Below are 25,230 nucleotides of genomic sequence, written 5' to 3'. Positions count from 1 at the left end.
AGCAAGGCAGTAGACAGGGACAGACTGAATGACACGCAGCTATGGCTTGTACAGGCTGTGGGCTTTGCAGGTTGGTCAGAGCAGAGCCCTGGGATTGGCTGCCTGCGCAACAGGATCAGCCCTGAGCTCACACACAAAACCACAGCCAGGCTGCGCCTCTCACAGCACTCCAAGTCCTGGCAAGGCACACAGCAGCAGGCTGAGCACAGACTGCACACATATCCAGAGAGGCTGGGGGACACCCTGACTCCCAAACTGCAAAGAAACATACAGCCTGCCCTGGGACTTAATAAAGGGGAATTATACACTCATTCATTGCTAGACAATTCTGACTTTTTCCAATCATCAAAATAACACACTTACTTTATATAGTCTTCCCTTCCAAAGCAAAACTAGGAGTATATTTTTTTCAATTGTATTTTTATTTCTGGATTTTTTTTCTATTTGCCTATACATAACATTTAAAAGTAATACAAATCTATATTTTTATTGAAATTTTTTTTATTTGCTTTTTGAAAACTACATGGTTGTGAATACCTGTGCTTGCAGAAGAATTGACACTATATTGAATCTGAGTGGCTTGTAAAAATTCTGCGTTTGCTTCCACCTGGTGGTGTTGCTGGTACCTTGGCCTGAAGGATGGCTCCTTGTCGTACTGCGCTCCTGCTGTGGGTGTGCTATAACTGCAGCCTGTGTTTGGGGTTTGGGGACCTTTTGGAAGATGGCATGGAAGGAGTGAGAAGCCTATCCAGTTCTGGGTTACTGTATGGAGCAGGTGATCCAGCCAAGCAAGAAGATGCAGTGCTGCCCCTTGGGGACACAGTGTCAGAGCATATGCTGAGGCTCTATGACAAATACAGTGGTGGTGGTGGTGGCGGAAGAGGGAGAGAGGCTTCTGCAAAGCACCAATTGCCACTCCAGGATGGAAACACTGTCAGGAGCTTCAAGTCACTGTACGGTGAGTGGGAGCTCACAATGTCATTATATATGTAGCGCAAACAGATTCTGCAGCGTTGTATACTGAGCAATAGTGCTCTCAAGCAGAGAACAGAGAATGGAATTGTTAATCATTTAAATGATATTCACACCTGCTGAACTCCTGATTAAATCTGCATTTCTTTAAATGTTTGATTTATTATTTACATTTTTTTTCCCCAGTAATTATCCTAGTGGTAGCCAGTTTGTAAGGATGGTGGATTCTGAACAGCCATTTAATATGTGGACAATGTAGAATAAACTTAATATTTTTCTAGGTATTAAGACATGACTAGGCACAGTCAAGGTATCCCAGACGAAACCCACCTCCTATAAACTATGTATCTGTATGGTTACCTTGATCATTCCAGTAGCCTAAATCTACTTTCAAACTCCATCCTTTGATCTGATTAAATACCAAACCTAACAATCTTAAAGTAGCTTTTCGCTTAAATAAAATAAAATATAGCTGATGCAGTGTACCAGCAATTATATTTTTGATGCTTTACCTGTTGGTATTTTCAATAAGAATTGTAGCTTACATTATATACCTTAATATACTTTTGCAGTCTGTAGTAATATTTATTTTATAGCTACTGTAAGACTGTTTAATATATTCTCTAATTTCAAGTGAATGGCTGCACTTGTTAAAAAGTGCTTTGATTAGCACTGGCATGGGAAGTGTTAATGGCACTGAGACAGGTGCTTAGCTTGGATTAAATGTCCACTAAGGTACATTATATTGAATTGCTGATGCTCACTGGAACTCTATTATTTTTGGTTATCAGTTTCCTTGATGTGACTTCTTGCACACCTGTGGCATGTAGGGGATTCTTTATATCTGCAGAGAATCTACAGCAATATATGTGCTTTGTCTTGACCTGATTATTGCATAATTGCACATTATAAGCAGGGAAATATTATTTTAGGTATTTTTTTTAAGTTGAGGATGATAGGATTTGTGATGAGAAGGGATATAGCAGCAGCTGTTGTGTTGTAACATCCATCACTAGCTGCTACCTAGCATACTATAATATAAATCTACAGCCTTCAGAAAGCTCTAGCCGGGGGGTTCCAAAATAGTAGATCCCCAGATGTTGTAAAACTACAGCTCCCTTGATGCTTTGCATGCCTTTAGAGTACATGTAGAATGACAGAGCATCATGGAAGTTGTAGTTTTAAACATCTGGGGATCTACCTTTTGAGCACACCTGCTCTAGCTAATCCCTAGCACGTAAGCTCCCCTCATTCTTGGGCTCAGGTATGCCATAAATCCAAAATACCCAAATAATAATTTTCATCAACTATATAATAAATAGGTAAATACATTGTTGCTGATGGTGTGTCAATCCCTCTTGATATTGCAAGGGTTAATCCATTGTGTAGTAAATTATTTCCCCCCGTCTGTTATACATTAAAGAGTTAATTTGTCTCTGGAGCTATGCAGAGCTTCCAGATGTGAAGAGCTGTGTGTGAGTGAGTATACCTGCATTGCACATCTAGCCTGTCAAATCAATGTATCCTGCTAGACTGTCACAAAGCCTGTATATTTCCTTTACTACACTCACATTCACAGAATTATTGAAATGCCTGTCAGCATGTGTTTCTTATGATAACACAGCTACATTACATATTGGCAGCATATTTAAGGAAATGTTGTTAATTGATTTCCAGCCTTAATTGGGGATGAGTCATCTCCCCTTTTTCTTTCTTCTCTGTCCTATGTTTGGTCCTTAAACCTGGATATCGCTCCATTTTTTGGGCCTTATATCTATATTTACTCTGGAGAGAGCATTTGCAGTTAAGAAGATAAATAGTGCAACTTATTAGTGTGTCCAAACACATACAACTGTTTTTTTATATTGGCCTCCAGAAATTTACTTTACTTTACACATTTGTTTTTCAATTGCTGTTGTTTAATTTTTCACTTTAATATTGTGTAAGTCCATTTCTTTGTTTATTGGGACTGTAGTTTGTCTTATTTTGTATTCAAATTTTTAGAAAAAATGTAAATGTGCAAACATTAAATATTAAAAAAAACAAAAAAAAAAAACAACGTAAGGAATGAATAATGCATTTGATAAAGGGCAGAGCTTGATGGAAAATCATTGTGGCTCAGTATGTCTCTTTAAGTCATCTTGAATTCATACTCTTGTTTGTTAAGTGCCAGGAATTCACTTTCAGCAGGTGCCTTGCCCCAGGGATTTAACTATCTGTTTTATAAACGAAATGCTTAATATGGTATGATTGTCTTCCAAATGCATCTCAAGCTTTAGGTCTTCCACTCTGCACGCTAGTGATCCAGCAGTGGAACAGTTAAAATATGACTTTGCAAAAGTAAAAAAAAAAACATTGCTTAGTACCTATTTCATAAACTTTAAAATCAACTGTTTCATTGCAAGGCTGCACATTTATAGGACGATTTGACCTGTGTTTACATTTTCAATGAAATATACTGTACAGTAATAGGACAGTTCAGTTTATCTCTGCTGTTATATAACAATATGCTCAGTGATACTCATAGAATTCCCGATTATAAGGATAAATAAACATAGGAACTCAATATGCTCTGTAGGGTGCACAGTTGAATTGCCTACGTTGAATGTGGTCTACATACTTAATAGAAGGCTGCCATAAGTGGATAATTTATTGGCAAATATAGACCAGCAGGGTTTTTCAATAAAGTGAGAATTGTCGGTAATTCATACAGGGTTAATTACTAAAGTGAGAATTCAAAGTGTATTCAAAATAAGTTTAAATGTAAGGTAAAAATAGCTGAACTGGAAATCATTTCTCAGTCAGCTATGCTTTAATTTAGGCTATTCTGGCCTTAAATTTAGTAAATAGCCCTCTTTTTGGTCAAAATAGATTAGCTAGAAGGTTGTTTGACCTGGCAAATTTTCTAATTCAGCTATTTTGGCCTTAAATTTGAAATTTACATTAGTAAATAAATGCTTTTAGATAGCAAAATTATGAAAACAATCTCAGACTTAAGTACATTTGAGATTTTATTCCACTTGACTATTTTTAATTGATATTTTAAGTTTTGCAAGTTATTTCCCCCAAATGTTTCTGGTTTAGTGAATAGACCCCAATGTGACTGGGTACCTTCCAACCTTGAACCTTGACAAAAATGCAATGCAGCAACAATATTGCACTGTCCCAGGGTTACCAAATAGCTGTCATGAAAGTATTGCGAATATTGTAACCAGTACATTTTATTTTCCAGTTAAATTTTTCAAGAATATGAAAGAAATTATGCATTATAAAACTACTTACAAACCATGGTATCATGAATAAGTAGATATTTGATGACATGTCTGTATGCTTTAATTTTTATGGAATAATCCCATGTCATCCCAAACAAATTGGGATTCATAGTCAATGTGTGTATTAATTCCTTAAAGGGTTTTTCCAAACCCTTTTTTAGAAATGTGAAAAATGGACTATATGCATTATTCATCAGGGTCAACCCCGTCCGACCACTGGAAAAGTGTTCTAAATTAAGGTTTTACCTACTTTCATCCAGTGCCGGGCAAAGCTCTTAGGGAACCCCGTCTGCGCAGGTGTGTGGTCTGAGCCAGTAGGCGTAGGAGGAGAGGGGGATAAAGAGGTGGATGGCAGGAGAATCATAAAATATTGAATGGGATAGGAAGGTTGGAGGACTACAATGATGTAGTGAATTAACAATATCTCTGTATGTGCAGTGTTGCAAATGCTCCTACGACTATGACCACTTCAAATCACTGAAGTGGTCATGGTGGTTGGAATAACTCTTTAAACCTAAAACTGTGGACAATTGAAGAAGGTATTTGTTGATCCCCTTAATAGCCGTACTGGGAAAACTCTCAAATTTAGATATTTGTTCATTTGTTAGGGGTTAAAATGAGTATTCTTCATCCCATCAGTCCTACAGTATATACGGTTTAATCACTAATGTGAGAATGTCTAGGAAACCAAAGTGAATTTTAACTGTAAGGCCAAAAAAAGACCACTGAGCACGTATTTGACATGAAGTATTTTTTGGCCTAAAATTTTAATTTTTCTTAGAATTTCTGACAATTCTCACATTAGTAAAGATGTCTGTCAGTGTGAGGTTCAGGAAAGTTCACAGCTGATCAGTGAACCGTGAATGTTTGAAGGTTTGAAGATGAAGATGTCTAATTCACACAAAAGTGGCCTCCACTCATCATCTTAAAAATAAGGTATGGTCTAATATAATGTATTTTTATTGAAATATAAAACCAAGGAACAATATAGTAATACAATTTTCACCACTTTTTAGCACATACTGAATTCTATGCTCTTCTGAAAAGCAGTTTTCTGAAAAATTATGCTTAATTCTATTTCATCCTTTAGGCCAACAGAGCAACATGTAACATAAGATTCTATAACAACCAGTAGTGTCCTTATCCAGTGTAGATTTTTCGTCCCTATAGTCCTTATCCAAACTATGCCTTCTGTGGTCCAGACACCTGTGCTAACACAGGGATTAAAATGAGGATTTGCATTAATTCCTCTACCAAACAAGGCAGAAATAGCGGAACATGCATAAATAGACAACTCTTCGGGTTAATCTTATTTGTCTGTCATTCTGTGTCACTAAGGAACAGACTTCAGCTAGTTCTGTTGCTTATGTTCCTATCACCACATCTCTAACAGCTGATCGTTCATTAACCATAAAGGAATCTTTAATTGAGTTCCACAGAGTTTATATGGAAGAGAATTCTTGGAAATTGTCTTTTTATGACTTATAATTTTAAGATGCTGGTCTTCATTAGAAACCAGACATCTGTGAAGTGCTCATTCTCCATCAGATGTTTTGGCAGTAACTTAAGTGTTACACCAGACAAAATATTCAGTAATAGATTTCTGGGAAAAAACACATATTTTTCTGATATGAGTTATTTAGACATCCAGATCCCTTCCTTGATGGATAGATGATTAACCTGTATTTTGGCACTGTAAGCCATAGTTTAATCAGTGATTGTGAAGACAAATTAGAATTTCCACCACTTTCTGACTGTTTATTTTGTTTTCGATGTTGATGTCGTTTGGACTTTGATCACAAGTGTACCTAAAGCATTTTGTATCTCCGAAAAAAACAACTTCCACCACATAAACTGATTTGCTGCCATGGCAGCTCTTGTATGTCAAATATGGTACAAAGAGCATTTGTGGTCACAATGATTTTGGCTGCTAAGTATAAAAAAACAGAACAAATGTTAACATGTTTAAATATACATGGAAGGGTTGTTGTGTTTGTGTGTTTTATTTTAACTTTTCCCCTGGCTGTTTCTTTGTGGATTTTTGATTTAATGACTATGATTCATATGTGTGGATTCTAAATAGGTGAGAGCATAAACCCGCCAATTGGAAACAAACTTCATTAAGATAGCAAAGTAGGTTAGTCTACCAACCTCAGAGAACCTGTTGAGATCGCAACAACTAAGGCAACTATGCCTTCGATCTTTCATAAAATGACTTCTGCAATAATACCATTTATTTCTGTATTATAACAGAAAAGGCAAGGTATACATCGATGTGTATTATTTGAACATTATTAGAAACATGTTAGTTTTATAACCATTATGTCTCTCTTGCTTTTATTACTTGTTTTCATGTAAACTTCAGGGCATCTTTCAGCTATAAAAAGCAACGCTATAACTTTGACATAAATAATTAAATTTTTCTCACTGTGCTGTTCTTTTTTTTATATTATTTTTTAAAAGCAATTAAATCATGGCATTACTAAGCTCGGCAGCTCCATAGGAGTCCATCCATTACAATGTATTAAGCAGATCAGGTGTTATGTGGTGTGAGTGTACTTCATGCAGAGCGACTGCACTTGCACGCACTGGAACAAAACATTCTGAAACCCTGTTATTTAAATGTCTAAATACACATAATTATTTCAATAATTTGCAGGGCCCACTGCCCCATGTTGCTATGTCGCCCCAGGGTCCCCACCTGTTCTTAATCCATAGTGATCTCCACAACATGTTGAGTTAAATGCGTTGAACTTCCATTCCTCTAAGGTTACATGCACACCAGGTTTGCGGATAATCCTTACTGTACTGCTTTGTGATCCACAAGGTAAATAGTTTAGTTGAATATCTATTAGAGAAATCCAGGCACTGTGGCCTTATGACTTTGAAGGAAGTCCAACACTCCTAAGGTGTGCTGTTTAGTACACATCATTGGGAAGGGGGGAAAGCAGGCACACACTAGCACAGCGCACCTACCAATTCCATTAGCTTTTTTTTTTGAGCTAGTGGAAACATAAGAAAACCTGTCCCCAGTTATTAAAGTGATGTTGTTTGATTGGAATCTACACTTTTATAAACTGTTGAATAAAATTGACAGACTGACGTGAAGAACTTCAGCAACATTAAATGCTTAATGTGTCTAGTGTGTTCAGACACGGAGATTTGAATAGCTAGTAGTCTTGTTAGTTAGTAGCTGGTAGACTACTTGATTCTTCTAAGGGGTTGGTAATGTTTTAATGTATGCCCAAAAAGGATAAAGGAGAGTGTCCCGTAATTTATTATTTAGATAATTTTTTAATGGAACGCTCCAAATAACTACTACACTTCGCTGTAGTGCTTATGGTGCCAACACCAACCCAACATAGTTTGTTAGACCATTTTATTATACATTAACATGCCCACCCTGCTTCTGGTGTTCTCGAGCAGGAGTAGCCAGATACAGGTGTAGGCGTTAAATCATTGGCTCAACAAAAAAAGAAACATTGCAGGTACCTAGCAAGGTAAGTGTCAAACCATGCTAAAACAGTTTGACATATTATACTGTGATGGTGCAAGGACAGTTGTGGCACCATAAGCACTACAGAAGGAATGTTACTGTATTTTTTTTTAATAGAAGACACACCAGTATGCAATAATTTATCTAGAATATTAGAAGGAAAAAAAAACACCATTACAGTAATTTTAGTATGCTTTAGCATATGGGCATAGAGGATGTAGCACAGAGACGCCATTAGGAATGACAACCATGGCCATGGGGAGCCCAAACTGCACAGGGAATCCCGGGCCCTACATTCTCTTTGTGCACATATGTATATAGCGATTTTCGATATATATATATATATGTGTGCACCTGCGGGCCCCTGGCTACCTGTACACCGCAGAGGGTGTCCTGCACACTCCGTCTCCACTTCCCAGCTGCTCTTCTCTCTCCAAGACTCGCAAGCTGCGCGGCTGTCAGAGTGTTTCCACGTGTTACCATGGCAACATTCGCACAGCTCGAGAGACTTGGAGAGAGAAGAGCAGCTGGGAAGTGGAGACGGAGTGTGCAGGGCCCCCTCTGCGGTGTACAGGTAGCCGGAGGCCCGCACCATGCCACCGGACCACCATGGAACGTGATCTCTCCCCTCCCTGCGTCTTACCTGTGGCCAGGGGAGATCTCGTTAGATGGTGGAACGGTGGCATGGAATAAAATTTAAATAAAATAAATATGCTCTTTCCCTGCCCCCTACAGTATGCAGCCCCACAACAACATTTACATTTACACACACTATACACTAATCGTTACACACACTACATCCTTACACAAACACATACACTACAGCCTTACGCAAACACACACTCTACAGTCACTATACACACACTACATCCACTACACAAACACACACTCTGCATTCACTATACACACTATTTAGTCACTATACACACTGCATGTGCAAGTAAATAGATTGGGTTCTGTGCTTTAATGTACTTGAGTAAGCAGCATGCGTTAATACTTTTTCCAACCAGTGAAATACCAGCCTTGTCAGAATTTATCACAAATCAGGGAGAGTGATAATGGACAGCAATATGCTTATAATGTGTCACTCTCTCAAGGTGTGGAGACAGGACACACCATGCTTCTGCAATCATGGAAAAATTCTGGATTCTTTTTTTACAATGTATTCTTGCACCCTTGTGTTTTGGAGTGTCATTATTAAATAAATATCTGTGCAATTTTAAGTGATGTTACTATTTCTGATAGATCTTGTACTTTCGTTTACAATTGTGGAATCATAGTACAGTGGAACCTCGGAACTCGAACTAAATGAATTCCCGAAAGCTGTTCGAGTCCTGAAGTGTTTGAGAACTGAATTAACATTTACATAAGAATTAATGTAAAATTGATTAATCCGTTCCAGACCCCCAAAATTACAGCATTTTACAAAGATCACTCTAATCACTCTAGAGATCACTCTAATAATAAGCACCTTACATGTATTTGAGTGGTTCCTGCCTTTCAACTTGCTAAAAATTTACTGTTGGCCATTATTACAATTATTTATAATAATTGTCTAACTTGAAAATGAGACATGGCTCTTTGTTGTATGTTCGGGTACCGAAGATCGTTTGTGTACCGAGCCATTTTTTACTCATGGCTCTTTGTTGTATGTTCGGGTACCGAAGATCATTCGCGTACCGAGAAATGTTTTACTCTAAAAAATGTTTTGACTTCCAAATTGTTAGAGAACGGGACCGTTCGAGTTCCGAGGTTTCACTGTAGATGTATTTTTAATCTGCTAAATCATAGAGAAAGCATAGTGTGGGAACAATGTAACCAAAACATCACACAGTTCTTTGATTCCCCTGGCCCTTCAGCAAAGATCCTGATTTGTGTGATACAAGAAATACTGACATAAAGCATGTTTTATTTGCTTAACTATAGCAGCTAAATTCAGAAGCAAAGAATATTACAAAAGGTAAGTGCAAATTAAGTTACAATTATAATTAAAGGAACATCCCTCTGCTCAAATAAGAAACACTGTTTAGTATATATACCTTATGAAACAGGTATGTATTTAATTGTGCATTTTTTTTTAATTGAGGGTATATCTAAAAACAGCTTGCGAAATCTGTAGATCTCATGTCTGAAGTCTTTACAAGCCCTCCCATTCTAACCCAGCTCAGACTTTCTGTGGCTGTCCAATCACAGACTCTCCAATGCAGCTCAATGAGAAGTCTTTGCAAGGCAGATGTTCTGAGCAATTGCTGCCTCTTGAGTTTAGCTCCACTGAGCTAACCAAACCAGAAAGTGACAGGACCAATTGTCTGGTTGACAACCAGGTGTAATATAAAAGTTTTCATTTTTTTTTTTAAATCTACACTTTTTGTAAAATTAAAAAAGAGAGCACACTATTCACAAACAAACAATTTCATCAAGCTGAGGTGCTTTAGGGTTGTAAAGTGTCACTTTAGGACAATAAAAAATAGATATGTAATGCTTTCTAAATTCAGGTATGTCACCACCTGTGTTTGATGTATGATTCACACTATCTTTAGTTAACAAGTGGAACACATAAGAACTTGGCTAAGTCTGTCCCACAGAGATGGCCCAATAAAGGGGCACTCCGTAACTACGTTTGAAGAGGTGAGAATGTTTAAATGCCACTTCTCCCTTTCTGGAGAAAAGCAGTTTTGCTATTTGCTATTAGTGAGTACCAGTAAATGTCATTTGGCAGGCCATTGCCAGCAGAAAGATCCAGCTGATTGAAGTTAAGAAGAAGCTCAAGAGCTCCCCCTGCCACAGAAATGTAGTATTTTTTTTAGCCTACACCTATGAAGCTAAAATAGCCAAATTGTGGAGACTTTTTCCAAGTCAGCATTTTTGCCTACATTTGCAGTTTTGTTTTTTTCTTTACTTAAATGTGAATAAAGGCTTTCTGTGATCATGTGAAAATTATGCATTTCTCCACAGTCTTCTCTGCTGCGGGTCAGTAACTGAATAACTTGACAAAACTAATGTATTATATCAACTGTTAGCTTGCCTTTATATTATAGTCTTCATTGTTGGTTGCCTTTACCTAACACATCTGCTATATTGAATGAGTAAAACAGGTAGTCTGAATGTGAAACAGGTGTATTGCATAGTAAACACCTATTTTCAGATAAGTAAACAGGGCGATGTCCACATAGGAATTCCTGCAGGCACATACTTTTTCTTTATTGCAATTTATTTATGCAGAATATAATTTCATAGATAAAATTTCACCTAGAATAAGCAGGTATTATAGATCCCATAGTTACCTTACAAAAAAATTAATATTTGTGTGAAATACTGATTTATTCACTAAAATCTTACATTGAACTGGCATTTAAAGGAAACTCTGTTGAAAATTTGATGTTGGTTGATGTGTTTATATATATATATATATACATATATATATATATATATAAATGTGTGTGTGTGTGTGTTTTATGTGTTTTGTGTGTGGTGTGTAAATATACAAATCGTTCTCTAATTGACAAGTATAGTGAAAAAAATACACTACATTTGTTTTTGTTTTTCTTATCTTTTCTTGTGTGATAGAAACAACTTCAGTATGTACACAACCTAATTGTTAAAATATTTATTTTACGGGAAGCTTAACATTTTTTTTTTTTTTTTAGAATAAAGTTTATTAGTGAGCACTCGTGTATGTGTATGACTGGCCAAAATGATTCACAGAAAGATGTTTGTAATTTTAATACTATATGTACTTTTTACATTTATTTATTAATGCTTTTCTTAGCTAAGACAAAAATAGGACAAGTGGGCATTGATGTATGTAATCGTTTGCTGTGATGGTGTTAATGTATCTACACATGCCAATTGTCATGGTCAAGGCAGTCCATTAGAAAGCTTGATGGTCCCCCAATGCATTTGAGGTGGTGTGCATGCCTTGTCTCCTGGCAGATACAATGTGCAAGGAGCTTTTTGTACTCTACAGAAGCCTTTGTTATAGTGTGGTGAGAGGTACCCATAAAATGTCCAACTTTCATCATCTCAGATCTATGCTCAGTTCAATTTGAAATATTTATTTAAGTAAGTCAGAAAGGAGGGAGCAAGTGGGGAAAAAATGTCCCTTTTAAATGCATATGTTTTTGATTTTGTTGTTTAAAGACACATTATCTCTTTACATTTTCTGAATGTCTTTCCATAAGAACATAAAACTTCAGACTTTGAACACCTGCTTTGAATCTCAACTCCCTTATAATCGTGATACAGAATACATGTTCCAGATCTCTCCCTCTCCGTACATGTTAGTGTGATGGGTGGGAGTTCAAATTTAGCTTCTTCTCCAATAACCTCATTCATAGGGAATAGTTATTCACCCTGGTGACCTTTAAAAAAAAAAAAAAACAACCTGAATTTCCACCAAATCAGTGTGTCTTGCATCAAGAGTAATGTATAATATTGTCACACACAACTGTGCATTCACTGAAAAATTGCAGTTTATTCCAGGATGTATTTATTAAACAAAGAATCGGAAACCAAATATACAACATTTAGGCTAGAATGTCTCAATGCAACTCTATTTTTGTAAACTTTTGGAAAAATGTATATATGTTTATTCACAATATAGTAAATAAAACTAATTCAGAACATGACAAAAAAAGATTGAAGCACAAAAACCATTACATCTAAGAGACGCATTGGTTTGTACCTGAGATCACCATAATTATTGATCACATGGAGGATAAGTGGCTTGCTGTAGAGGTTATGGTTCGATAAGCAGAAGACACCAGTGCCCAGTGGACCCTAGTGGCGGATCCAGGGGGGCAAGTGGGCAATTGCCCCTCCCCCCGAGAAACTAGTACAGAGCTCCCTCTCCTTTGCCTCGCCTCCGGCTCTCCCCTGCAGGGCCAGCGCTATCCAAGCGCCAGCCCTGCTATGTGTCTTCACGGACTGGAAGGCAAATCGGAGATCTTCCCTCCGGTCCACAGGCACATTGCTGGCAGCTGGCAGGGGAGGGAGAAATGACCTGGGGGAGCTCAGCTTGTAGCTCCGCCGGGTCTCCTCTCGCGAGGTCGGAGCTTTTCACTTCCGCGAGAGTGAATTTTAGCCACAGGAACTGCAGGCTAGCGTTCACTCCCACCTGACCACCAAGGATTCTCCACTGGACCACCAAGGATTGACAAATGTTCCCCCCTCCCTGAACAAAGGTAAGAAGGGAGGAGTGATATAAAATGTAATCATTTTTAAATTAAAAAAATATATATATATACATTTTATTTTCTCCTACCTGCTACCCAAAACACAATACCCACTCACAGACAGCACTCCTCACACACATATACTCACTGCACCCCCCACACACTGCCCTCCCATACTCACTGCACCCCTCACACACACACACTGCATCCCCACACTGCACCCCTCACTCACACACTGCCCTCCCATACACTCACTGCACCCCTCACACACATACACACACACTGCACCCCTCACTCACTCACACACACACACTGCCCTCCCATACATTCACTGCACCCATCACTCACATACATTGCCCTCCCATACACTCACTGCACCCCTCACACACACTGCACCCCCCACACACTGTATCCCTCACTCACACACTGCCCTCCCATACTTACTGCACCACTCGCACACACACACTGCACCCTATCACTCACACACACTGCCCCCATTCACTCAGTGCACCCCTCACACACACACTGCACCCCTCACACACACACACACACACACACACACACTGCCCCAAACATACACATACTGCACCTCACACACTACACCACTGATAGACACAAACAAACTGTATCCCTCACACACAATACACCCCTCATACACACACACTGTATCCCTCTCACATACTACACCCCTCATACACACAGACACACACTGTACCTCTCACACACACTGTACCCTTCACACACACACACTACTGCCCCTGTCCTCTACTACAGTTCCTAACCCCTACCCCGACAAACCCCAGATAAGTTGTCAAACTGTTCTTAAACGGTTTGACTACTTACTCTGGGAGGGTGCCACAACACTCCTGGCACCATAACCACCACAGTGGTCATTGAGCCTGGATTGTTTCTAAAAATAACCATGTGCCCCTCCCGAGGATTTGGTTCTGGATCCGCCCCTGGTGGACCCAGGATAAAGAGTCAAACTATTAGCAAATTATTTGATTCCTTATATTGGGAAGGGTGCCAAGGTACTGGAGTGATCCAGGGAACATATGGTATACATTGCAAACTTTGTACCACTTTAGCTATTTAACCACCCTATAACTCCATATCATGGGGGCGTCATTAGCCATCATAGGATGAGTTCCTGTCAGGAAAATGTCAATTTAGTGTGCATTCGGCACCAGGCAGCCAGTGGTGACATGCCCCTTCACCCACTGTTCAGCCCCTGTGTCCCTCAGCTTGAAGGGGAGCGCTGTCAATACAGGATGATCAGGCTGCAGGGAGAACTTGGCCTCAGTGCAGGAACAGAGATATATTTTAGCTATATTATTTTCATTTTTTTTACTTGGGTGGGGTAATTTCCAATATTGGAAAGGTAACTCCAATCAAAACTTGGGTTTTGGTAAAAAAAAAAAAAATAATTGTTTGGAGTGACCCTTTCATTTTAATGCTATTACTGGCAAATTATTAATCATAGTTTAAACACAACTTTTGTAGTTCCCAAGTTTGCCATATATAGGAGGTCATCCCTGTATTAATTTTTATTACTAGTACTTGGCAGTGGGTGGCAACAGGTGTTCAGTTTTTTTTCCCCTCGCACACAGCTTTATTGGAAGCCAAATCACAACGGGTAGAGGTACCACAGAGGCTCCTAAAGCTTAATGATATCAGTCAGCTCAAGTGATGATGAGGTGTAGTTAATGTTTAAGTAACAGATTTTTTTTGTGTAGTTTATCCTGCCTTAGCTGCTGGAACTGAATCCTTTGCCAAATAGTTCTATTTCCCTGGACCTGCATATAATAAAACAAATGTTCTTCTCTTTTTAAACTAATCGTCTGGATTGACAGAAAGTGACAGAATTATCCCACCCTACAAGTGGCTGCGTGGATGTTCAAGCATCATAACTAAAATGAGTTATTTTTGGCACATTAGAATTTAACTATAAATGACTTTCTCCATATTTCATGAATCTGTGCTGCTTGGTGTATTATAGAGAGGGACTAAAGTCCTTTAAGATTCATAAAATTGTAGGCAGACAATATATATATATATACTTATCCTCCATGTGATCAGTAATTATGGTGATCTCAGGTCCAAGCCAATGCGTCTCATACATGTAATGTTTTTTGTGCTTCAATCTTTTTTTGTCATTTTCTGAATTAGTTGTATTCACTATATTGTGAATTGTGCTCAAACGTGTATATATATATTGTTTTTTTTTTACATACATACATATATGGATATGGATAAATAGCTCAATATTGTAAGCAAGATAATCAATGTTCTGTTATTCATTCTTTATTAGTTCACTGTTTATTAAATAAAATTTGGTGTTCTCTTATTCCCTTTACTTAATTTATCCAACACTTGGGATATGGTGAGCAGTATATGAATTTATATTAACTAATTATAATATAGTTGATGCATTAAGGTGAACCTTATATTGTGGAGTTCTGGAATTATCATAATAAACCACAGGCAGATAGCAGCTGCAACCCTTAACCCCCTCACTACCAAAATTGAGCATACAGATTTTTATTTGCCTCTATTTTGCAGTATGGAAGTTAGTCAGTAAAACCTCATTCATCCTCATTTATACTCATTTATACTCTAGTAATGATTACCAACCTATAGAGGAACACATTCCTCTTCCTGAAGCCACTAATAACTGATATATAACGCCAGCAAATTAGCTGAAAATGTAAGCTCTTCTCCTGCTTTTTAAAAAGGTAGGAAGTTTCAATAGTTCATAAAATTCCTACAGACAGGTATTTGCGGTCCATAGAGTGATAAAGATTGCCATTGTAAAGAATTGCGAATGTGCATAAAAGCGCAGCACCAATCTGTATCTCCTCATAGAGATGCTTTGAATCAATGCAAATCAATGCTTTTACCACCTCCGTGCAGAGAGTGGAGAAACGGAATGCCAGTGCAGCTGACTATGCAGGAGTGACACAGGAAGACCTCTAGTGGCCCTCTTTTTACTAGGCACCAATGTAAACAATGCCTTTTCTCTAAAAAGGCAGCATTTACATTGAAAAGACTGCAGGGACAATATGTATTTGTTCTTTTGACTATAGTATCCCTTTAAGTGTAACTTTAATATCAGGCAATTTAGGACGCATATGTCCAAGCAATGCCCAGAGATTAGGGGCCATGCATTATATAGTGGTAGTCAACCTGTGCATTACAGGCAATAATACATTGATACATCTAGTTCTATAATGTTACCGTGTAAGACATATGTTCATCGGTTAAAAACATCAGCAGGGTTATTCAAAATAAGAATGCCCCCAAAGCGGATTACCAGAAATTATCCATTGCCTTCATGGAGCTCCTCAACTGCAAAATCCTTCAAAAATGTGTATTCCTGTGTTCCCATTATTAAGGGGAGGGTGCTTATCAAATTATGGAATTGCATTGCTTATTTTTTGCAATGTGGACACTTTTGTCAGTGGGCCTGGGAATCTATTAACACGTTTACTGCAAACTGGCAAGGTACTGGTTTGCCGCATGGAACACAATAATGTATCCTGAGCTTCCTAAATTTGATATGACCATGTGTGACTGAATGAACCTACACCAGACAATGAAAAAACGTTTTCATTTTAAATTTGCAATTGCCTCTTACCATCCCTCATGCAAACCTGCAAATCTTTAAAGACGTATCCTTGGCCAGAAATGCTCAAGATATATTTCCATGTTTCCTGAACACATTTCCTTTAAAGATAAATGCCTTTAACTGTTTGTGAACTTTTGTCACTGAACATTAGTGTTGAGTGTAAGAATATTGTGGATTAGCAATGGAGTCTCACTTTACTTCAGTGCATTATGTGGTTATCATATGTACATGTTTTCTATAATGATTGTGTGGCTGAGGAAAATATAAGAAAATATAACATTGTCAGAATACAGGCCTGCATCAAATTAGCAAAAGAAAAATGTCTCCACTGAGGAAAACAATGGGAGATAATGTATAAAATGTTTAGCATCCTGAAAACTGGTCTCAAGTACTTAATGTGAGGCAGTCACCATGGAGACCAGTGGAACCGGCAGGCATATTGTATAGCTGATTCTACCCCTTTTCCATGTTTGCATCATCATTCAGAACGACACTTTTTTTTTTTTTTTTTTATAAATAAACCCTAATATCTCCTGCCCTTACTATTACCACCGTGTTTGTTTCTTGTATTTTTCTTTTTTTTCCTGTGCATTTTGATAAAGGAATGTCTTTTCTGGTCATCCCATAATTAATAAACATATTTAGTATAAATATTATTTTCATCTAACCACAAAAGATAGTAATGTCAGCTGTTCTTATTTCATAGTGGAGGCGGCCATTTTTTATTTGCGCCGCAATTTTCAGTCCTTTAGTGACAGATACTGGTATATAACAGCAAGACAGATACAGGAAGACAGGAAAAGTCAAGCAGTGACCCTCATACTTTCAAATCAACAAAGGGCTTGTGGAATTGTGGTGTTTTCTTCTTCTTTTTCTTATCCTCCCCTTCCTCCCAGTGGTAGAGTTAATATTAATAATTCTGAATAGGCAGTGTGTTCCCAAATTCACTATTTTGAAATACACATGTTTTACTCCAAATGTCTTACTCGTCAGTAGGTATAAGGCAAAAGTGTCCTTTGGCTCCAGTCATGCCCAAAATAACAAAAGTCTGTCATTTGGAATGGTAGGAATTACATACGGAATACATATTTCTTGTTTATAAATTATATCTTAATTAATTTTCTTTTAAAGGCTGCCAGTAGGCATACAATAGTCATTTCCATTCTAATTTGAATCAGCATTGTGAAGCTGTGGGAAATGACTCTATTAAAAAATAAAAATGGTTTATGATGTTTTCAGTTTCATAAGAAAAAACATCAAATTGATGTAATAATCTAATTTGCCTTGCCTTTTTGGGTTACGGATAGAAAGTTAAAAGAGGTCACTGCTGGGACGTAGAATTTATAAAATCCATTATAAAAACACAGTTTGTGGCTTGTAGTTGTTGGGGGGGGGGGGGGGAGCGAGGAGGGGGGGGGGGGGGGGAGGATAACCACAACTACAAAGTAGCTGAATGAGATCAATGTTAAACGCGTATCATTTTTGTACACCAATTGCTGTTGAGTTGTAAATGTGCCACAAATCGCTGTTTAGTGAATACACTTCTTATTGTATGTGAATATCACCATTAAATAAATACTTTAGTGTTCGGAATACAAATATATATACCCAACACTATAATGTCCCTTCTGCCCCATGATCCCTTTCTTTCACCTACATGAATACAGCATTTATGTCCCTCATCAGCTGATGGGGGAAGCTTAACATAATGCTTTCGTATGGCGTTTTGCGTGACGCTGGATGTCCTCATGCACAGCGTGAGGTCATCCAGCATCGTTTCATGGAGTCAAACTCCATGAAACTGCAGTGATTGTATGGTAAACAGTCACTAGAGGCAGTCTTAACACTGCAATGTAAACATTGCAGTTTCTTTAAAACACTGCACCTCTTCAATGAGAGGAAGTGGCCTGGGTGCCTAGAGTGTGCGTTTAAAATTGTATCATGCATGGAATATAAAGCCTAAATACAATAAAGGACAACAGTTATGATTGAGTTAAAAATTGGATGTGGACTTCCGTTTGTGAAGATAACTTTTGATTTTAAAGGGACAATGTAGGCACCCAGACCACTTCAGCCCATTTAAGTGACCTGGGTGCCAACTCCCTTCACCCTTAACCCTGCAAGTGTAATTATTGCAGTTTTTATAAACTGCAATATTTACATTGCAGGATTAAGTCCTCCTCTGGTGGCTGTCTACCAGACAACCACTAGAGGGACTTCTGGCTTCTTAGATGACTTTTTGTCGTCTAAACAACCCTGGATGTCCCCACGCTATGCATGAGGACCTCCAGGGTCGCCGGAATCCCCATAGAAAAGCATTGAATGCTTTCCTTTGGGAAGGTCTAATGCGCGCGGAGTGGGAGGAGCGTGGATTCAGGTAAGTTTCTGAAGGGGTTTAACCCCTTCAGCGATGTGGGATGGGGGGCACTCCAAGATTCTACAGTGCCAGGAACACAGGTTTGTTTTCCTGGCACTAGAGAATCCCTTTAACAATTTGTTGTGAAATCGTAGCATACAAATAATAAAAAAAAAAAAATCTTTACAAATATTTGCATGCTTTTTCATAGCAAATTGTTATATCTCGGTTCTTCTGTTCCTAGGTATGGGCAGAGTATCAGTGCCTTATTATTATGAATAGAGCACCATCTACTGGTTCCTATTTTCTTTAAGCTTTTGAAAATGCTGAAGACATTATAAAAAGGATTACGTTTGGTAAACTTTTAAAAGAGAATCGATACAGTTTTGAACAGGAGGAAAATTGTTTAACACAGCCCTAACGTTTAAGGAATTGAAGGCACCTGTAAGGCTGTGTATAGGCTGACAGATAAGTCAGTTGGTTAATACACCATCTGTAGAACCTGTTCGTAAAATAGAGTTGCAGGTCCTATTTCTGACTGCATCCACCTCCAAAGGTCAATAGAATTAGTGGCATTAAATTGGATAGCAGTAACATTCTTTCCCTAATGTTTGACTTATAATCACTGACTGTCCCGGGGTCCTCTAGTTTGGAATAGTTGCGTCTCTAAAAGATGAGTTATAAGCTGCAGAGACTACCTCTGTAACATGGTTAAACAAGAGAGACCCATGAAATAAGAGAGGGTATGATTCTCAAAGCAATATGTGGGTGAGTCCCAAACAGTAGAAACCACAAAATCCTTTTTTTTTTTTTTTTTTTAAAGCAAAGCTAAAGTTCTCTTTGCAGAAGCATTAAGCAATTTAGCAGCAATAAAATGTAATTAATAACCAGGACTTTAGCTTTAGAAGGGGACATCACCTAATAGTCTGGCATGACTTAGTGTTCCAGGCCCTGGGGAGATAGCGCAGCTAAGCGGACAAGGGCACGTGTAGGAGTGTGGGGATAGATGCATGGGATTGGTTGGGAAAGAGTCTGTGGGTGGGATTATGTTCTGTGTAAGTTAGTGTGGGGGAGGTCTTACCTCAGTGCCACTTGGGATTCGGGCCAGCAGACAGCTTCCCTCCCGCCCGCCCTATTAGTATATTTAGTCACAGATAGCCGGGGGTATGTCCTTGCCAATTGAGTTTGAGGTTACATTTAAGTATATGGAATGAGATGAACAAGTCTTTTAAGGTCTCAAACCTCCCCTGCTCCAAAGGTTAAACTTTAGGTTGCCTGAGGTCTCGTGCCCATCGAGCGTGGATAAGGTCGGCTGATGGCAGGCATTGGAAATATATGATTTTTATGACGAGGGGGGAGGTGAGAGGGAGTGGTGATTAGGAACCACTCTATGTTTATTGGCAAGGACGGTTGGGTCACTGTATAACACTATGTTTGGAGTTATATATGTATATATGTTAATTTATGCTTATTTATGTCTAACGTTTTGGTTACAGAAAAGAAGAGATTTAATAAAGTTATGGATGTGTTATGCAGTAATTTAGTTTGTGATAATAAATGCTGTGGCCTGTTTCATCCATACTAAGTGGTCTGTCGTTACTGGGGGTTGAATGGGGTTAGATTTTGTTCTAGGCTGCATTGCGATTCCCCACTACGTACATACATGCTCTAGGCTCTCCACTTCCTCTATCAGATAATGGTGTCTGCGCTAAAAACATTTTTTTTTGTATTCTGGAAAGTAATGGATGAATTTAGATTTTTTATTTTTTTTGCCTGATTCTGTATGATTAGCAAATTACTTAATGGAAACAAAACACAATTTTTGTTGGGCAAGAATAGTTTTAAAAATTACTGAATAATTAGTTCTATTTAAGAAAACCGTTTTGTAAATAAATAACCATAAGTAACTGGAATTACTCCTTGCAAATGCTGTAAACTGTTTACATTGTCACTATGTGCTAGCCATCTATTCATTATCCCTAATGTACTCGTACCATCTATATATACCCAAACACACAGAAATGCATATGCACACACTGACAGACACACAGTCACACATTGATACATGCACACACAGACCCATTTTTACCCTTTACCCTATGTGTCTAGCGGTGTGTATAGTTTCCTGAACTCTAAATCGAGTACTGGCAGCCCCAATTTCACTCCTTCAGAAAACTTACTCCGAGTGCTCTAATAAAGTCACATGGGAGTGAAGGGACACCACGGCTGAGCACTTTTCCACTGAGCATAGCAGCGTTCGTACTCTAATTAAACTCTGCGTATGTGTCAGGGAATGAATGTGCGTGCATGTGTGGATTTGTCGGAGTGTTTGTCGGAGCTTAACACTGTGTGTGGAGGTGACTGTATGTGGGGGGGGGAGGGGGCAGTGGTCAAACTACCATGGTCGCAGGGGTCACAACCACCCTGCTGGCCCCTGCAACAGTATGCCGCCGGAAGGTGGGGTTGCTGAGAGTCTCCTATCACAGATGACCCACCTTAGGGCACCTGTAAATTGTCGCTTATCCAGTGAGGCAGAGTAGGCACCTGATTACCTGGATGGCAGGTGCCTACTCTGCCGATATATACCGGAGGGCAGGAGGCAGGTGTAACACTGATCTAGCGAGGGAGCACTGATCCCTCTGTGATGCCGAGAGCCAGAATATGATGTAATTCTGGCCCCGGCATACTAAACAGTGTGTGGGAAGAGAGAGGAACTGCCAGATTACAGCACAGACCCACACTGGAGCCCAGGGAGAGAACCCAGACCAGCTCTCCGAAAGTTAGGGAGACTGAATGGGTAAAACTTTTTTGTGAGAGTGTGCAATAACGTGTGAGTGTGTGTGTATGTGTCAGTTTGTGTGACTGTCTGTGCGTATGTGTGTCAGTAAGTATGTGTCTGTGTGTGTGTGTGTGTTTGTGTCTGTCAGTGTGTGTGTCTGTCACACACGTGGGTGGGAGAGACACATGGAGGGGCTGGGGGGATGGGAGAGACACAGGGTGGCGGAAGAGACAAATGGAGGCGTTGATGGTTGGGAGAGAAGACATGGGGGGTTGGAGAGACACATGGAAGGGCTTGGGGGGTGAATGAGACAAGTGGAGGGGATTGACTAATGAGACACGTTGAGAGACTGGCGGGGAGGGCTTTGTCAAAATAATTTATGCATAATTCTGGTGTATGGAATGGAACATGTTTTGAAAATTGCGTATTCATGATCTTGGTAGTGAATGGGTTATTGTCATGTATTGTGGTAAAGTGATAAACACATCCATCAGACAATTTAAAAAAAAAAAACATTTATTTTTCATGTTATTAGCTGAAAATGAAAACACATGTATATGTTTGGAAACTGCAAAGAATTTAAAATATATTATTATACACAATGATAATATTAATCTAACATCATATTAAATGCAATGTAGTCTCCTTATGTACCTTTATACCTCTGTTTAATATATCCCCTAGCTTACCTTTGCATATTTGATTACAAACTAGGAATTTTTACAAACTACGACTGCCAAGACATCTTTTCTTAGATTGTTGCAAAATGCTTCAAACTGTTATTTATTTATTTATTTTTGCCTTCTTTTGAATCAACAGAAGAAACAGATGTGAGAAATGCTGAACTTGATGGACACAAGGCTTTTTTTCAGCCTGTGGTGCTATGTTTGCACTGTGGAGATGGCCATCGTTAAAGGGCACTTTAGTCATCAGAACAACTACAGCTTAATGTAATTTTTCTTGTGTCTATAGCCTGTCCCTGCTGTCATTTTAATGTAAACACTGACTTTTTCAGAGTAAAGGCATTGTTTACATTATTGCCTAGGGGCAACTCCCATTACAGTCACTCAGACAGCCACTAGAAGTGTTTCCTGGGTCAGTGCTGCACAATGTGCAGTACTGACGTTCAGTATCTCCACTACCTGCATGGAGGCGCTGAACATTCCTCATAGAGATGTACTGATTCAATAGAGGCTACGATTTTGTATTTTACGTAATAAAAAACAACAGTGTTTTGTTTTCTAAAGCGTACTTTAATAAGTTGCCCTGCACTTAGTTCTGAAAGGAATCTTTATGATAACCTTCCCCTGCAATTTGCAATAGAATTAAAAGGTCATTTTAAAAAAATGCTACCATGTGATTGTTTTAAAATAAGCCTTTCTTAACTTTTTCAGAGCGGAATTACAAAAATTGCTTAAAGCAGCATCTCAAATTCTGCCCCCATGCCACCAACACAAACAGACACATGTTGCTGAATTACAACTCCTGTGATTCCATGGCCATCTAACACTTTTAAGGGATTATGAGAGGTGTAGGCCATCAACATCTGTTTGCCAGAATTTGAGATCCCCGGCTTAGAGGGAACATTTAAAGTACTGAATTGTAACAGTGCTGATAATTGCATCAATGAAGATAAAGCACTATAATTTACAAATTATTAGAGGATTATAGATTTATGATCATTTCTCTAAAAAAAAGACAGTGATGCCTCTTTAAATTGCCAATTATGGGAGTCCCATGTTAAATCACAAAAAATTGGATACATGGTGGCTATGAATGAAATAGAGAAATTTGCTGCTTGTGTTCTTTGGTATCTTTCCAGTCCCTTTGAACATGCTCAATATATACACATGCTGCACTTATATTTTCCATACAGTTCAACTTTACAGCTCTCTTGTGTTTCCTAACATTTGAGTCCGTGTTACTGCCAGGTTTGGAGTGTGGGCACAATCACAGCCCATGAATGCAACTTAGCAAGGTTGTTTTAAATAAAAAAAAATATTGTTTTATTTCTGTATTGGATTTGTGTCCATGGACATTTATAACCAAAAATTGTTTTTATTTCTTTAAAATTGTTATTATTATAGCTATTTATATAGCACCAACAGATTCCACAGCGCTTTACAATATTATGGGAGAGGGGGGGGAAGAGTTTAACTATAAATAGGACAATTACAAGAGAACTTACAGGAACGATAGGTTGAAGAGGGTCCTGCTCAAACGGGCTTGCAGTCCAAAGGAGGTGTGGAATAAAACACATTAGGACAGGAAATAGCAATCAAATTAGGTGGGAGTGAAGCAGAGCTTGAGGAGAGAGTGCTGCCCTTTAGGAGAGAGCAAGAGACAGGTATGCGAGGTAGAGGTTAGTCTTGCAGGCCATCGGCTTTCATAAAGAAATGGGTTTTAAGGCACTTCTTAAACGATTGAAGACTAGGGGAGTAGGCAGGCTATTCCATAGGAAGGGAGTCGCCCGCGAGACGTCCTGCAAGCGTGAGTTGGCCGTACGGGTGCAAGCAGCGGACAGAAGAAAGTCACGGGCAGAGCGGAGAGAACGAGAAGGGGCATACCTATAGATCTGTGAGGAGATATAAGAGGGGCTAAAATTGTTTAGTGCTTTATAGGTATGATTTAGCACGTTGAATGGACTCCTATAGGATACAGGAAGCCAATGTAAGGACTGACAGAGTGGTGAGGTGTGAGAGGACTGACTAGAGAGGAAAATCAGTCTAGTGGCAGCCTTCATTACAGACTGTAGCGGGGCAATAAGACTATTAGGAAGACCAATTAGGAGAGAGTTACAATAGTCCATGCGAGTCCATGTGAGAGATTACTACAGCATGGACAAGCTCTTAAGTAGCATCTTGTGTAAGAAAGAGGCAGATGCGGGCAATGTTTTTAAGGTGGAATTGGCATGATTTGACAACAGACCGGATGTGAGGCTCAAAGGTGACGCCAGAATCAAAAGTAACACTAAGACAATGTGCTTGTAAGGTTGGGCTGATATGGGTACCACCAATCTGAAGGGAGAACGAGAGTGGAGGATTAATACCAGGAGGAGGAAAGACACGAAGTTCTGTTTTGGAAAGATTCAGTTTCAGAAAGCAGGAGGACATCCAATCATAGATAGAAGAAAGGCAAAAGGTGACACGTTGCAGGACATCAGGGGAGAGGTCCAGGGAGGAGAGATATATTTGGGTGTCTCACTCTATTTATTTATGCCTCCCTGTCTCTTTATAGATACCTAAGCATGCTTATAGAAGCATTTATAATAGGATAGAGAACCTCCAACAGACATTAATCATGGTCACCTATTACTGGGACTGAAGGATAATGAGAGAACATATAATGGAAATGGGACCCACCTTGATGAAAAAAAGTTCCAGTCTCTATTATAACTACAATTGGCGCAACTATTATTATTACAATTAATACTATGTTTGAGTTTAATTGTTATTTTTAGTAGAAAGTAAAATGCTAAATGTTTTTGTCCCCAGCAATATTGAAACATAATCATAATAATTTTTCTTCTTGTACAATGAACGTACAGGCTTCA

At 38.8% G+C, this 25,230-nt stretch overlaps 1 protein-coding gene across 1 annotated transcript in view; it reads left to right on the top strand.

The window, feature by feature from the left end:
* The first annotated feature begins 460 nt into the window (after positions 1-460).
* Positions 461-25,230, top strand: part of BMP3 (bone morphogenetic protein 3) — a 32,928-nt gene continuing 8,158 nt past the window's right edge. Inside the window, exon 1 of the mRNA XM_063425361.1 lies at positions 461-958. Within this exon, the coding sequence (XP_063281431.1) occupies positions 640-958 (319 nt within the window). The 5' untranslated portion in view covers positions 461-639. The remainder of the gene's footprint in view (positions 959-25,230) is intronic.

This window comes from Pelobates fuscus, chromosome 6 (assembly GCF_036172605.1).
Source record: "Pelobates fuscus isolate aPelFus1 chromosome 6, aPelFus1.pri, whole genome shotgun sequence".
NCBI lineage: Eukaryota > Metazoa > Chordata > Amphibia > Anura > Pelobatidae > Pelobates > Pelobates fuscus.
Note: the sequence above shows the minus strand (reverse complement) of the source record. Positions and strands in the feature narration are given on the sequence as shown.